General features: G+C 40.4%; 1 protein-coding gene across 1 annotated transcript; it reads right to left on the reverse strand.

Moving 5' to 3' along the window:
* Positions 1–13,036: 13,036 nt before the first annotated feature.
* Positions 13,037–15,751, reverse strand: LOC117481966 (Fc receptor-like protein 3). Its single transcript, XM_034129911.1, has 6 exons — positions 15,673–15,751; positions 14,991–15,152; positions 14,196–14,283; positions 14,029–14,089; positions 13,453–13,628; positions 13,037–13,358 (listed from the first exon to the last, which is right to left on the reverse strand). Exons 1-6 carry the CDS (start codon positions 15,749–15,751, stop codon positions 13,292–13,294), a joined length of 633 nt encoding a protein of 210 aa, XP_033985802.1. The 3' UTR covers positions 13,037–13,291.
* Positions 15,752–16,400: the final 649 nt, after the last annotated feature.

Here is a 16,400-nt window from a genome sequence, read left to right on the forward strand (position 1 = left end):
ACAACCCTTAAATCAGACTTTAGTTACACCTGATTAAAATTCAGTGAAGGTGATTGTCAAGTGCAAACAATCAGGCGAGATATTTGATAGTGGGTGCTTGAGAAGACAAAAAATGTATCTGCAGATCCCTATAAAGCATATTCATTACTCGTTATCCTCTAATTGTTCATCAAAAACTGTATATAATGGCTATTTTGCACATCCCTTTCAAGATTTCAAGATTTTCAAAGGTTTATTGAAATACCATATACACCAGTGGTTCTCAAACTTTTTTCAATAATGTACCCCCTTTGAAAAGAAAATTCAGCCAAGTACCCCCTGGTCAGCGTAAAAACAATTTTTTAGGGAAAAAAGCCTATATAAAGAGGTACAGTAGGGCGCTGCACCATCAGTGTCTGATTTATTAAAACAACAACCTTGTAACACTTAAATGCTACATTTCAAATGTTTACAATCCATCACTAAATTCATGGCAAACCAATTTTAACATCATGCAATAACGCTAAGACGACATTAGTTGCATTGAACTGATCTTTTTAATAAGTTGTACTTACAATGTAGTGAGAAACATGGGCTTGTGCTTCACTGAGGATCTTTGTCATTCTGACAGGGAGGCAAACTGCAGTTATTACACTTCGCCAGGGGCGTCGCCTGGACCTGAAAACATTCGGGGCTTAGCCCACAGTGGCGGCGGCACTACAGTGGCATTTTTTACTGCAACACTCCCCACACGCACACACACAGTACACCCGCGACTGTTACAATGAAGGCTCGATAATCAGCTCACGGCATATAGGCAGGGGTAAAGTGGTATTTTTTATGAGTGGGGGGCTCACCTCCTCGAGGGGGATCCGGGGGGATGCTCCCCCGGGAAGATTTTTTTTTAAATATTGAAGTTAGATGCATCAATCTGGTGCACTTTGAGAGCAAAATGAAGAGATCTATGGATACCTCTCTCAACACCCATATGAAGCAGAACTGTAAACAGATGTACTTTTTCTTTATGGATATTTTACAAATCACTCTCCTTTTAAACTCTATTCTTGTTTTACTGCCATATAGTATTTCATAACTGTTTTTCCTTTATTCTCTTATTTTTTTTATAACTATAATGATCATATGAAGGTGTGCGGAAATAATCTTTTGAATAATTTGTGACCAAACCGTTTGAGACCCACTGAGATAACTTAGACTAAAGTTATGTATCTAAACACTCAGAGTCCTTTAGCTCACCTGAGTCTGAGAGGAGAGGACTCTCCTCCAGCTTCTTGTGGAGCAAACAGCTCCATATGTCCGTTAGTGCAGCTAGCTAACCAGATGCTAACAACACGGTCCATGCTGGCACGGTCCCTCCCTCTCCCTCTCTCCCCCTCTCTCTCTCTCTCACATGCGCTATTGCCACACACACACACAGAGCCGAGCTTGAATGACACAAGCACACGTTTATTTCCATGCAACTCTCTGATTGGTCTGGTGTCATGCCTCTGTTGCATTCAATGAACACGGGAAATTACAGTGCTGCCGTCCTCTCTTGTGTCATGATGAGGTTCACGTAAAGCACGGTTAATGTATTATATTATTGAGGGAGAATTGTCCGGGGCTACAGAAAAAACATTCGGGGCTAAAGCCCCGGATGCCCAGGCCAGGCGACGCCACTGCACTTCGCGTTTTGAAATATGTGTAACTCTGTTAATATAAAACCCACACTGCTCAAACTTCGTTACTTTTCCTAAAATTGGTATATTTATTTATTTATTTATTTATTTTGGGGTGTGGGGAATGAAGAGAAATATATATGAGCATTTTATGAGCATGGGATTTTGACCCCTCATATAAACATATGCATAATGCTGCGCTATACTTTGCGGCCACACGCCGTTGCCAAGCATCGCTTATTGTTTAGGTCCTTTGATAAGCAAGCAGTCATATAATTAACTAGAAGTAGCTAGATCTGATAGATTTGGACATAAACGTGAGTGAAGTATAACCGGACGCAAGAGAGAGATCAGATCATAACGGAGAACACGCAGGTCTTCCGGATCACAGCTCCCCCGCTGTGACGGACCGGTGAGCGGAGCAAAATACACTAAGAGTTAGACCTAACACACTTAGCTAGTTTATCTACTCTGGAACTAGCTAAACTAGTTATAAATATATGTATTCTTTACTGTCGGGTCACTTAGTACAGGTTCAGCGAGCTGCACGAGACTGACGGGCTGTCAGGAGAGGGAAAGAGAGAGAGAGGGAGAGGAAAAGAGAGCACCCCATTTATTTTTCCCATTTTATTATCCAGAATTACTGTAAACTTTTGAATAAAGTAGTTAATCTACTATTAGTAGTTTGTTTAAATGCATTACTTATGTTGTTTTTTCATTAACATAAAATAAATCTCACGTACACCCTGCAGTACTCCAACGTACTCCTAGGGGTCCGCGTACCCCCATTTGAGAACCACTGATATACACAACTACGGTGTAGTTGTGCAATGATGACAAACTTGGGTCCTCAACAAGAGATCTATCAATATGTGTGTACCTCCACCATTAAACTGTCATATTCTGCACATTTCATATTCTATCTACATACATCTTATAAGAGTATAATAAATATGTATGATATCGGTTAAAATAAGTGCTTCAATATAGTTAACATTGCAGGAAAGTTGATTGTCAAGTCCCAAAACAAACCATGCAATATATTAAACGTTAAGTACTGTACTTTGTCAGGCTTAATATAGATACCCCCAAAGCTTTTTGCTTACATGTATTTAAAAGAAGACCTTAACCTAAAGTAGTATATAATGTTTAAATAAAGCCTAATAAGTTTGTCTTTTTTGCACATCCTCCTATTAATATCTTTGTACATCCGGCACTAAACTGTTTTATTCTAGATACCATTTACAGTATCTTCTTGATATTTTCTATTCTATATTTCTATCATTGACCTTCTACTTTCCTCCTATTTTGTATATACTCTTAATATTTAAATGTTTTCATAAAATATAACACATTCAAAAGTGCTTTACAAAAATGAAAGACATTAAGAAAAAGGCATTTTAAACAGTCATTAAAAAGCAACACAATCTACCTGCATTGCAATTACTCTAAACGTGTAATAATGTGCTTTAACCAGTAGGTGGTTTGGGTTAAAAAGCTGTCAAGTTTACAGTGTTAACAAAATAAAATATACTGCTGTTTCCGGTTTAGTTTACGACGGATATATTTAGGGCCCGAGCACGGAGCGCTAGGACCCAACGGCGTCCTAGCACGAAGTGCGAGGAACCTATTATTTTCCTACGTATTCCTATTATTAGGGCCCGAGCACGGAGCGCTAGGACCCAACGGCGTCCTAGCTCGAAGTGCGAGGAACCTATTGTTTTCCTACGTATTCCTATTATTAGGGCCCGAGCACGGAGCGCTAGGACCCAACGGCGTCCTAGCACGAAGTGCGAGGAACCTATTGTTCTTCGTGGAATTATTCTTCGTAATTTTTCTGCTACTGTTTCCTGTTTTTTGAGGCCTAATAATTTTGCACGTACGCCAGGACCGGTGAAACATTTTATATTCTGGAGTCAATGGGTTAAATATTCTAACCTGCTCGCTCGCGCCACCTATCAAAATCCCATTTCGGAATAAATGTACAAAGTCGCACCGTAACTCCGAATGAGCTGAAATTTTGCACACATATCCGGGTGGACCTGCTCTACAAATAATCCTCTTGGAACCCTAAGCTCCGCCTACATTGTTTTTTTTTAATTAGCATAGTTTACATAAACAGTTCAATATTCACTTAAATTTCAATTTTCAGTTTTTCAACACCAAACTTCGTATAGCATCGGTGGAGGGTCAGACACATTGCCGTACAAAATGACCATGTTCAGACGATAGATATTGCCACCATGAATCAAAACGTACTCGCAAAAAGGCGGGGCTTAGAAAGAAATGCTCATAACTCATCAACAATGTATACAAACATCACAGATTTTGGTGGATAGGTTCAGTCTGTCTTGGGGAATAGGCACACCAAATAATTTTCATTAAGGACTTTAGGGGGCGCCAAAAACACCACCAATTTATAACTCAAGAACGTATGGACGAATGTTTTTTATTTTTTTTACACATACTCTGGGGGTGACTACTAACTGAGATTTAAAGTATCGCAACAAATGCAGAATGTGGGCGTGGCCTATACATTTTTTTTAGATTGCGATAGCATAAAATGAACATCGTACGCAACACTTGGGACACACGTCACAGCCCACGACCTTTTTGAGAATGTAAAAAAAAAACGTAATTCTTCAAAAAAAACTGCCCACTAGAGCCCCCTATTGTGTGGTAGTCACATATAGTTTCTCAGAACTTCACGAATTTTGGCACAGACATTCCTCATGGAATTGTGGACACATTTCTAAATAGCTTCCATTAGCCCCGCCCCCCAGGAAGTCGGCCATTTTGAAAAATGTGCGTTTTTCATGCATTTTAAGCACATTCTTGCGAACTCCTCTTAGGGGAATGATCGGAAAAATTCCAATCCAGGACAACTTCAGCCCCTATCCAATATGATACTTAATTGCGGAGCACATTTTTGAAAAATTACTCGTGGAGGTCGTAAGCTAACAGCGAATACACCATTTTTGACGATTTACATGTCGCAAATTGCTCCAAACTGCTCCAAATTACTCAAATATAGTTTTTCCGATATTCACGAAACGCTGTATACACATTGCTATTATGATTGCACATATATTTCAAATTGGTTTTCATTAGCCCCGCCCCCCAAAAAGTCGGCAATTTTTAAAAATGTGCGTTTTTCATGCATTTTAAGCACATTCTTGCAAACTCCTCCTAGGGGAATCATCGGAAAAATTCCAATGCAGGACAGGTTCAGCCCCTAGCCAATGTCATGAAAAATTGCGGAGTACATTTTTGATATATCAATCGGGGAGGTCGTACGCTAACAGCGAATACACAATTTTTGACGATTTACATTACTCCAAACTACTCGCATATAGTTTTTCCAATATTCACGAAACGCTGTATCCACACTGCTATTGGGATTGCACACATATTTCAAATTGCTTTTCATTAGCCCCCAGAAAGTCAGCCATTTTGAAAGATTTGCGTTTTTCATGCATTTTAAGCACATTTTTGCAAACTCCTCCTAGGGAAATAATCGGAAAAATTCCAATCCAGGACAATTTAAGCGCATATCCAATGTGATACTACATTGCGAAGGAATAGTTGATCGCTTCAACATGGAGCTCGTAAGCTAACGGAGAATGTACAATTTTTGACCATTTATATGTCAGATACTACCTTAAAGGGGACCTATCATGCAAAATGCACTTTTGTACGTCTTTTATACATGAATATGTGTCCCCGGTGTTCCAGGGAACTCACCAAGTGTCAGAAAACACAACCCTCTCTATTTTCCTCCATACCCAAATCTCTAAAAAAGGGGCTGCAACGGATCTGATCAAAACTGATCCAGATTTGAACACTGTCCTGACATCAGGACAGTGGCGCTACGGCTATTGGGCCAACTCCACCAATCAGAAGGAGACAGCCACGGCCATTGCCGTTCGAAAGCGCTGGAGACGCTGTAGTACATATGCCAGGCCTGTAGGTGGTGCTGTTCTCACAGAATCAGCCCTTGCAAAAACAGAGCTAAAAAAGGCAAGGCAAGGCAAGGCAAGGCAAGGCAAGGCAAGGCAAGGCAAGGCAAGTTTATTTATATAGCACCTTTCAACACAAGGCAATTCAAAGTGCAAATTGAGCGAAATGAGGCATGGCTAAAATGCATGATCTGTTTGGTATTTTGAAAAAAAATAAGTATAAATATGCCTTATATCGGTATGGTCCTACACTATATTATTCAAATATAGCATGATAGGTCCACTTTAACCTACTGAGACCCGCCTGTCTGCCCGGCACATCAACTCTCACACACACGCACACACACACACACACACACACACACACACACACACACACACACACACACACACACACACACACACACACACACACACACTCACTGAAGTAAAAAGATATGATTCTACACTGTATTGAAGTAAACATGTATTATTTTGAATTGTATTTTAGTGAACATGTATTGTTTGAACTGTTTTAGGTAATCACAAACGGGTTTTGATAATCACTTAGAATAGGAATGTTATTCTCACTTTTAAACTCACTGACTCAGAGATTCTGTGTTTCACACACCAACATCGCTCCTTATCACCCCTAAAAGCCAGATGTTGTTTTTAAGTCGTTAAAGACATCGTTAAATAGGTGAAGAAAAGTTTAAATGTCTGAAAAGGGATGGTTTATGTGAAGAACTGATGGGAAAGGAAGAGAGTTAAGATTCGAATCAAAGATAGAGGTTGACTTTTGACCTTAGGGGACTTTGGAATTCCAAATTCTGGTGACGAACTATTGAACTCGACCAGAAGGGAATCCAGCCAGTCAGGACACTTGGGGGAGGTGATCAGCTTACACAGCTCCTCCTCACGGAACTCTGATTCGCTTGGGAGGAAAATGGGAAGGAAGAGTCGACAAATCTCCGTCCCAAAAATAGATATGAATACTGATGCTTTTGTATGTAAAAATGCTTTTTGGTTTGGTGAGTTGGTTTGATCCCGACACATCTGTGTCCGCATCGCATCACAAACCTGAAGTCCGGAGTACTTGAGTACTCTGTATAACTTGTATATGTGTTTGGTTTCCTACCAGAAGTAAACTCAGATAATTTGTTATAACTTTGATTCCGGTGTTTTCAATTCCTTTCTTAATTTAATAGAGATCCAGCCTCATCCAACGAACGGCGCGTAGCAGAGGTGTTCTGCTCCAACATCACGCACGCACGCACACACGCACACACGCACTCACCTACTGTTTGTCCAACAACGCCCTTTGCTGGCGGCATATTCATTACAACAGACACCTATACACTCCATAACCCTAGCCCTAACCCTACTGTTTATTTGTAGATATCTCCTAAAGCCTACAAATAAAGTGTGAAATGTAGGCCTGTTACATATATTATTGAGCGATATATATTATAAACACTGTTCTGCTTTCTGCACTGACCTCAGTAGCTGTTCTCACTGTAAACATCGCGTCACAATGAAAGCAGTTGTATAGAAAATAGCCTAACATCCAGGGGACATGTGATTAGTGAGTAAACAAACGGTAAAGGGCAGAATAGTTTCCGGTCTATTCTGAGGCCCGATCTCTGTAGATGAATAAAAAACTATGACAGATGTGTAATATTTAATGCAGCCGAACCATTTATTACAATGCATTCATGTGATGACTTTCAAAGAGTAAAGCAAGCACTGCTGAATAAAGTATGATTTTATCTTTTACGAAACGTTTTTATTTATATGGAATGCAGTTGGAGGTCAACCAATCACAGAGCTTGAGAACTAATCACGGGGTTTGTCAAACAAAGCACATGGTGTAGTCCTAAACGATAGCTGAGGATTCTGGGTAGTGTAGTGTCTTCTGCCATCCTAAACTCAGAAAAAATATTTGTTTCTCCGAATCGAAGGGGAAAAATACAAACGCATTGTACACAATTTAAACCAATCAATGTTGTGTAATTAACAAGGATAATCTGGTGTTTTTGAGCTGATGAGTAGTGCAGATATCACTGTAAAATCAATCGACAGTAAGGAGAATAGTTACTTGCCTTTAAACAGCCGCCGACATAAACGGATGCGGTGCTTCCATGAGCGTCAAATACCGCCGCCGATGGGAATACATTGCAATAAGTTGAAAGCTCTTTGCGTCCGTTTATGAAGCTGAAGGAGCCTCGGCGCGTCCCAACTGCACGCCACGGGACCCTGACCAAGCGTCGCTCCTGGACGTTTAGGGAGTGAGAGTGTGTTGCCTCTACATACCTCTCTGGTGGTGGGTTGTACTCAAAACAAGCAAAGTTTATCTCACCATACATCTATCCATTTCTCTCCACCCATGTCAGGCTGGATCATGCTGGCAGCAGGCTAGGGAGGTAGGCCTCCTTACCTATGTCTTCCCAGAGCATATTCTGAGTGTCTTGGTAGGTTGAAGTGCCTGGAAAACCTCCAGCTTACATGTCCTGCTGGCTGCCACTGAAATACTTCTCACGCCGACTCTGTCATCTTTATCTTACTCCTTGGAGTGTCACTGTATCTTATTCCAGTGGTTCCCAAACGGTGTGCCGCGGCACACTGGTGTGCCTTGAGGCAAGTCCGGGTGTGCCGTGGGATTTTGTGACAACCATACGTTATTATTGCAATATACAACTACACAAAAATAATTATTTTTTAATTTACTATATCAGTACTTTGTATGCACTCATTTCATAATACAGAGGCAAACTCTATACCTAAAAACAATTCTTTAAAAAAAAATCCTCACAGAACCCCATATTTCGCTGTTAACGCAGTTGCACAGGTGGGAATTATAAGACCGTGACACATCAAAGGCTGAAGGACAACATTAAAACAGAGAAACACGCAAGAGGGAAAATGGAGCACTTTCTTGTGCGGAGCAAACCACCAACCACCAGTGCAGAGACTGCCGACAACCCACCACCGAAAGAAAAGAGGAAAAAAACTGTCAGCAGACAGTATCATGAAAGTTACCTGTCTTATGGCACTGCAGGCGAGCGGCAGATTTTCCCTACAAATAGACGAATCTACTGACATAAGTGGGGCTGCCCAACTTCTGGCAAACGTCAGATATGTTGATGCTGACTCTATCAAAGAGATGTTTTTCTTCTGCAAAGAAATAGAAAGCCATACTACGGGAGAAGAAATATTCAGGGTAACTAATAACTATTTAAAAGAGAACAGTCTGACCTGGAATATGTGCGTCAGTCTTTGCACAGATGGTGCAGCAAGCATGACGGGGAGAGTGAAAGGATTTATTGCTAAGGTGAGAGCACAAAACCCACATATCGTGACAAACCACTGTATTTTGCATCGAGAGGCATTAGTTGCCAAAACCATGCCCCCGGAGTTGACTGAGGTGCTGAATCAGGCTGTGCAGATGGTGAATTACATCAAATCAAGGCCCCTGAAATCTCGCCTCTTCTCCCAGCTGTGCGCCGAGATGGGAGCCGACCACCAAAGCCTGATCCTCCACACAGAGGTACGTTGGCTGTCACAGGGGAAAGTCCTATCCCGTCTTTATGAGCTTCGGGAAGAGCTTTTGGAGTTTTCACGTGAACACGCTGTCCCACATAAAGACAAGCTCGCGGATGAGAGGTGGTGCGCCAGGCTGGCTTACCTCGCAGACATATTTGGGCATCTCAACGAGTTAAACGAGTTAAACGTCAAGCTTCAGGGCAGGAATGAAAACATGTTATCATCCACAGACAAGATTCGGTTCTCTACTCTGGTTTACATGAAGAACAACAGGAGGTCACGGCTCTCTGTTGAACAGGTGACTTGCAAGTGGCCCTCTCCTCAGTGCCACTACACTTCTAAAAGTGGGAAATTAATAATCTTTTTTCTCAAAGCAATGATAAACCTGTGAGATGGATGTAGAAAAGTCAGAATCAATACAGATGTTTTTTATTTTAAAGAAAATTCAGATTGAACATATTAAAAAACTGTAAATTATAGTGTCCGTCCAACATTTATTTTTTACTTATAGGGAAAACCACCCTTGAATGATGGGATGGTAGACTAAAAGCTTTAGGAATCCAAAGTACAACATATAATAAGTACCCTGTATCAAGATTGATGCAAAACAAGTGACATTTGACTTTTTGAGAGAGGTTTAGCAAAAGAAACTCCACCTCTGGGGTGATTTGGGTGGAAATGGGCGTTTTTGCCGTTTCTCTGGAACCCATTGGTCGATTTTGATGATTGACATCTCTTTTGCGGCTTTCACACCAGCGCTTTTCCCTTTCTATCTCCTAGCTAGAGCTTTTCTGGTTCAGCTCCGGTTTCCCTTTTCAGCTCCCGCTCTGTTCACACCGCCCAGAGCTGCCGCTGCTGCGTCATGACGTCACCGTTTACATCGCTGATTTTCTCCCCAACTGAGCTCACAACAACAACGGGCCGGGGACTGCGTCGGGTCGATGATCGTGTTGCTTTTACGAAGCCAGATTAAATTAAATAACGACTTCTCCAACCTTATACTTTTCTCCAGAGTGCCGTGGTTCATTGTTTATTAATGTGTTTCAGCGGCATTTACCGACCGCTGCAGTGCTGGCTGCTCTTCCACGGGAGTTTATTCTCCCGTTAGCTCCGGGTTAGCTCACACGGCTCTAAAGCAGTGGTTCCCAAACTTTTTGTGCCCAAGGCACACCAAAGGACAAGTAAAAATCTCAAGGCACACCTATTGTGCAAAATAGCCCTTATAACACGTGTTATCACTCATATCATGTAAAATATCTGTAAATGTGCATAATTATTTACTAATGCCAAATAAAATGTGACAAAGACAACTATATTACTCGTGAAATATTTATTAACGAAATATTTCAGAAATTAATTTGAAACTTTATCAAATTAGGCTTCATCAAAGCAGCAACACACTCATTTAAACCAGACAGGTCACAAAATAAAAAATGAGGCAAAGGTAACTCAGCAGAAATTCAGCACAGAGAACTGTCAATGCAAGGAAGCTGCACTGTCCATGGTCCTGAACTACAAATGATAAATGTAACATTTCAGCAATCAGCATTGAAACATGTGCTATTGTAAATATTTTACAATATTTATTACTGGAAATGTCATTTTCGAGCCTGAGACCTGAAAAACAGGGATGGGGTTTAACAGGTTAAGGGATAATGTGCAGCGAGGCGGTCATTATGGGTAAAAGAACACCCTACAGGCTGATCAGGAGGCCGACGTGAAGCGGAGGGCTCTTGATCAGCATGAATGACCAAGTCGCTGCACATTATCCCGCTTATTACAAGGCCACATTCTCAACAAAGTAACGACATGACTCCCAATATTAATTGAAATGCTTTTATTGATTTAAAAAATAGTATTATTGATTTAAAAAGTAGTTTTATTGATTTAAAATGACATGCATCCGCTGAAAAAAATAGTCCGTTGTTACCGTTTGAACTACGTAGCAACAGCATAGCGTTTTTTTTTTTATTATAAATAAACTGTGAACTTTAATGCTACGATGTATGTGATGTCAGATTTTAACCACACAAAAAAATCGTAGGCTACGTCAAATTAATTAATGTGATACTTGACAACACTCATGTCTATCTATCTATCTATCTATCTATCTATCTATCTATCTATCTATCTATCTATCTATCTATCTATCATACACTGTATATATATATATATATATATATATATATATATATATATATATATATATATATAGTATAAATAGAGTATAAAACTACACCACTGCAATGATGATGAATACAGTAGTGTGAGAAAAATGATTGGGTTATTTTGTTACATTTTACATCCACTAATAATCAATATGTTTAATCTCTTTCATTATAATAAACATTTATATTTTCCATATTTTTCAATGCACCTTTTTCTTCTGCTCTATATTTCTGTGTTTGACTCTTGCAGTATTTTGCCTGTATGTGTTGTGAGGATCTGCAGTACTTCCTCCTTCTTTTCCCCTTCTATGTTTGTCTGTCTTCCTGGCTGGGCGTGGCTGACCTACATTCTGATTCCCGCCAACTCACCTCCACTGCTGTTGTTCATCTCACTGATTGCCACTACTCACCTGCACCTGCTTAAAACCCTGGTTCCCATCCTCAGACTTCGCCAGTTCTTCGTTTATTCTTCAGTGATCCACACACCTGCCGCTCTGCTTGCCACGTCCAGCCTCCGACTCCTCGTCTGTGTTTCCTCCGTGCCTCCACGCACACCAGCTCATCCTGACTACATTCGCCAGCTCTGGATCTCCGGCTCTCCACGCCGGTGCTCCCTCCGTGCATCTCCGCACCTCCGTTTCCCCCTGGGCTATCCAGCTCCACGTCTTCCTTCTCTGAGCTCCTCTCTACTCCTTGCCTGTGCCGTGGTCAAATAAAGACTATTGTTTGACACTTCACCACTGTCTCCGTCTAGTGTTTGCGTAGCGGGTTCTCATCTCCAGTCACTTCTCGGGAAGCGTAACATGTGTATTTCGTCATAATAAGTCATATGTTCATTGTATGCTTCAACACCTTCCAATTAAATAGCCTACTTGGTTATATTCTGATTCTGATTGTGTATTTTCTTTATTTCTCCTCCCAGGTAACGTGATGTCATTCCCGGAGCCCAGACCTCAGGCTCCTCAGCTTCCTCAACACCTTCTGAGGAGCATCGACTGCCAAGAATTACACCAAACAAATACTGTATGTTTTGTTAAGTCAGTAGAATATGATTTGCAGGTAGGGATATCTCTGCAGCTCCACCATTCCTTGTTCAAATGTTGTATTTATTAACTCAAACCAATACAGAACAGAAAGAGAAAAAAGTAAACGCATGAAGTACAGAACAAAAGAGAAGGGTCAGAATAACAGGTGCAAACAACAAAGCAAAATAGATAATTGCAGTGAGTTGTGATGGTTATAAACTTAAAGAGTAACAAAGACATTTACAAATTCAATTGGTGATAATGGAACTTTTACATAACAAATATGGATGAATAAGAATGTGTGAACATTAAGGCCGTACACACACCAAAGAGACATTTACTTTACACGCTCTTGGTAATGGTTTTCCATCAGTGAAATACGGCTCTTTACTGAAACCTAGTGGCAGCAGAATGAAACTGCAACTACATCAGCAAACACATGTTCCTCTCCAATATCCCGATGTGCTTTTCAAAAACAACATTTATTTTGGAATTTGGAATGAATCCAACAAGTAGTTGTTGATATTTCAGTCTAGACAAGAAGAAGAACATTGTAAAGAAATATTATTTGAATAAAGTTGATAAATGTACAAAACAATGGAAATTGGTTTGTTATTAGTAAATTATAACTCTGTAGTAATATCTACATTTTCCAACAAGCCAGCAGTTAGGGATCAGATCCCTTATTGCAACATCTCTACATTTTGTAATTTTTTTGAGGCAAAAATCATGTTACACAAGAAATATTTACAATTCAGTACATTAAGCTGTGAAATACTTAACAAAATCTTTACATTTGAGCCATTCAGATTAATAAAAACTAGGCTGAAAACTCATGGCCTCATTCATGGAGAGGTCCATCCTGAGACATGTATTTAAAAAATCCATATTACCCTGTGTACATAGAAATGTGATTGTAAAAGAACAGAAGTATCATCCTTCAAAAGCAACGCCTGCTGTGTTTATCTGGATTTGTTGACCGTGCTGTACAATGCAGCTGGATCCTCTTCAGGGTCCTGACCTCTGGTCCTGAGAGATAAATGATGTATTTCTTAGTGGTAATAATAATGCAAAAGGAATTAAATGATATGTGACTAATGGTCCTGTGTGAGGATCTGCTCACCTCGGGGCAGCACTGCTGAACTTGACGGCAGCGTACTCCGGGACTTCCTGTTGCTCCGTGTGTCTGAGGGGCTGAGCTGCTCTCATGTTGGAGTAAAGAGGATCTGCCCGGTTGTTGGAGAAGTGAACGCTGGCATACTGAAGGTCATCCTGCTGCTCCGGCTGATCAGGCACACACTGCAGGGAGGAAAACACTTTCAGCTACACATTTTTACATCAATAGATATTTCATTTACAGAGGAATGGACCCAGGGCAGAAAAGGCCAAAGCAACAGCAGCTGTGGTTATGATGGACAAATATCCCTGCTTTATCAACATGCTGATGTATGACAGAAAAGATTAAAGGATAAAAGATAGGAAAACTTCTGGATGTACTTGAAATGTACTCATGTCTAAGAGGAGAATCAAAGAGATTGTGATAGAAATTAACTTTTTATAGAAGGATGTAAAAGAGCAGCAAGAGGCCCTTCTCTGTCAGATCCATTTTCTATAAGCACTTAAAGACCACCATCATTATAAATTGAGTGTAATGTGTTTTCTTTTGTACTAGATTAATTACGTAAGCATCTATTCTCACCTCTTCCCTGTTGTCCGCTCTCTCTTCAGGCTCAGACGAGTCTCTGGAAGCCCTCTTTCTTCTAGTAAGGAGAGTTTATGAAGAAAAAGAAGATCAAATGCTGACACCAGACAAACAGACTTTTAATGATTTAACAAACAATGATTAAGATGAACAGATCTGCTCACCTGATCCACAGGAAGACAGAGAGAGAAATGACAGCCAGGAGAACAACAGGGATTGTTAAAAAAGCTGGTAGTAGGTTCCATGATCCTCCTGAGAAACAGTGATCAACAGAGAACAGATGGTTAATACAGCTGTGTTTCTCATATATGGATACAACGACCCCTAGGGGCACTTTGGAGTATTACAGGGGGTGTGTAATATAATAGATAATAATAGAATAGAATTGCAGGGATGAAACCCTCTGTAATGGTCACACTTGCAGAGCACACAGCACACACAGTGACATCTGTTCTCTGCTTTTAACCCATCCTAGTACTTGGAGCAGTGTAAGACTATATTTTCAACCTTCCTATTCCTAAAAAAAACTAAAAAACTATAATTTATTGTAAAAGTAATGTTAATCAAAAAACACATGTCCAATGTTCAAGAAGCTGAAACAAATGCAAATACATTCTTGATATTGTTAGTTTTGTGATGAACGGGTGATTATACTCCATTATTTCCTTCTCAATACCGATGGAATATCTCTCAGCCTGTGGGCACTTGCACTTGGCATAAGCTTCACAAAACAGACACAACTCTCACTCTTGAGTGCACAGGGAATGACTGCACCCCATACTGAATCTGGACCCTCAGGATAATTATTCCCTTATGTAAAAGAAAGAAAACAACCCCTATCCCGAACCGGAAAGGTACATTTGAACACACACTCCTTTTTCAGCATCCTACCAAGACAATGTGACTGAAAACAAACAAGCTGATAAGTGTGTGGTTGTAGATGAATGCATAAAACTTACCTGCCACAACAATCAGATGTAAGGTGGAGTTACTATGTCCTAACGTGTTCTGGGCTTCACAAGAATAACTCCCACTGTGTTCAGCTCTGAAGTCAGTGATGATGAAGATCTGTCCTGAAGCTTTTGGAGAGTCGTCATCCTCCTTGTACCAGGTGTAGTTAGCTGCTGGGTTAGCATCACTGCTACAGGTCAGAGTCACTGAACTGCCCTCCTCTATCTCAGCAGAGGGACTCACTGACACAGAGGGAAGCTTTGGAGCATCTGGAGGAAATACAATAAATCAACAAAAGATTACAAATACATCATGTTGAATTGAGTATTGAAATGAGACGTAGTTATTTGTGTGGGTGCATCTGAAATATGGAAGTGTTTTTTGACTGGTATAGAGCTGAAGAAAACAATTATGTTGTGTATATACAGTATATCGTTTTCTGTATTACTGCTGGCTTGAATACCCTGACCATACGTGCAGATTTGGGAGCCAATTGTAGATAAAACTTCATTTTCATCCTCTACTGTAGCTGCTCTCCATCTCATTGACCTACAGCAGCAGACTGTGAACAAAGTAGTCATTGGTTGCATGATGCTTTTTAAATCATCTGGGTTTTACTCACATTTCACATCAATAAAGATGGATTCAGATCTTCTACTCCACAGCAGATTCTCAGCTCTGCAGTAATACTGTCCAGAGTCAGAGGACAGGATGGAGCTGAGGACGAGACGTGGTCCTTCATTGACAGAAGAAAGGTCTTCACTTCCATCCTCCTTGTACCAGGTGTAGTTAGCTGCTGGTTAGCATCACTGCTACAGGTCAGAGTCACTGAACTGCCCTCCTCTATCTCAGCAGAGGGACTCACTGACACAGAGGGGAGCTTTGGACCATCTGGAGGAGATGTGTTTAAAGTTATTAACATTAAAGGGTAGATATAATGGCAACTTGCAAATGTCCAGAGGGACAAAGCAGGAAACGTTTTTCACAAACACAATGCAAAACATTTTAAAGCTTTGGAGCATCTGGAGGAGATAACATGAACACATTTCACATTTAATTCCACGTTGGAAGATATTTTAATGAATAATAGTTTAATAAAACACAGAGTGGGTGGTTAACTTGATTCCATCCTTTATCAGAAATCTAAAAACTTTGAGGGAAAGTGTTAATCTTTATGTCATGGAAGAAGTGACTAGAGAAAACCTAGAGCCCTGGTTCAGTGTCTTTGGACACTGCCATGTCTGCTGGCGACCTCTGGTGGGTAAATAGATACATGAGTGCAATGATGATATATGTTATACTGTATGTTAATGTTATTATGTTAGTGGAAGACTTTGAGTAAACTCACACACTGAAGGAGAGGGGAAGTCCTCATATCCCTTTAAAGCACAGGAATAACTGTCTGCTGAACCATATCT

The sequence above is a fragment of the Trematomus bernacchii genome, unplaced genomic scaffold, assembly GCF_902827165.1.
Source record: "Trematomus bernacchii unplaced genomic scaffold, fTreBer1.1, whole genome shotgun sequence".
Lineage (NCBI taxonomy): Eukaryota > Metazoa > Chordata > Actinopteri > Perciformes > Nototheniidae > Trematomus > Trematomus bernacchii.

What these genes read in the sequence shown, in the direction of transcription:
- LOC117481966 (XM_034129911.1), bottom strand. Translation starts at nt 15,751, where the DNA reads ATGGAAGTGAAGACCTTTCTTCTGTCAATGAAGGACCACGTCTCGTCC. An exon ending in ACATCTGATTGTTGTGGCAG is followed by an intron (nt 14,284 to 14,990) that starts GTAAGTTTTATG and finishes ACTGTTTCTCAG; the next exon opens with GAGGATCATGGAACCTACTA. An exon ending in TCTGTCTTCCTGTGGATCAG is followed by an intron (nt 14,090 to 14,195) that starts GTGAGCAGATCT and finishes TCTCCTTACTAG; the next exon opens with AAGAAAGAGGGCTTCCAGAG.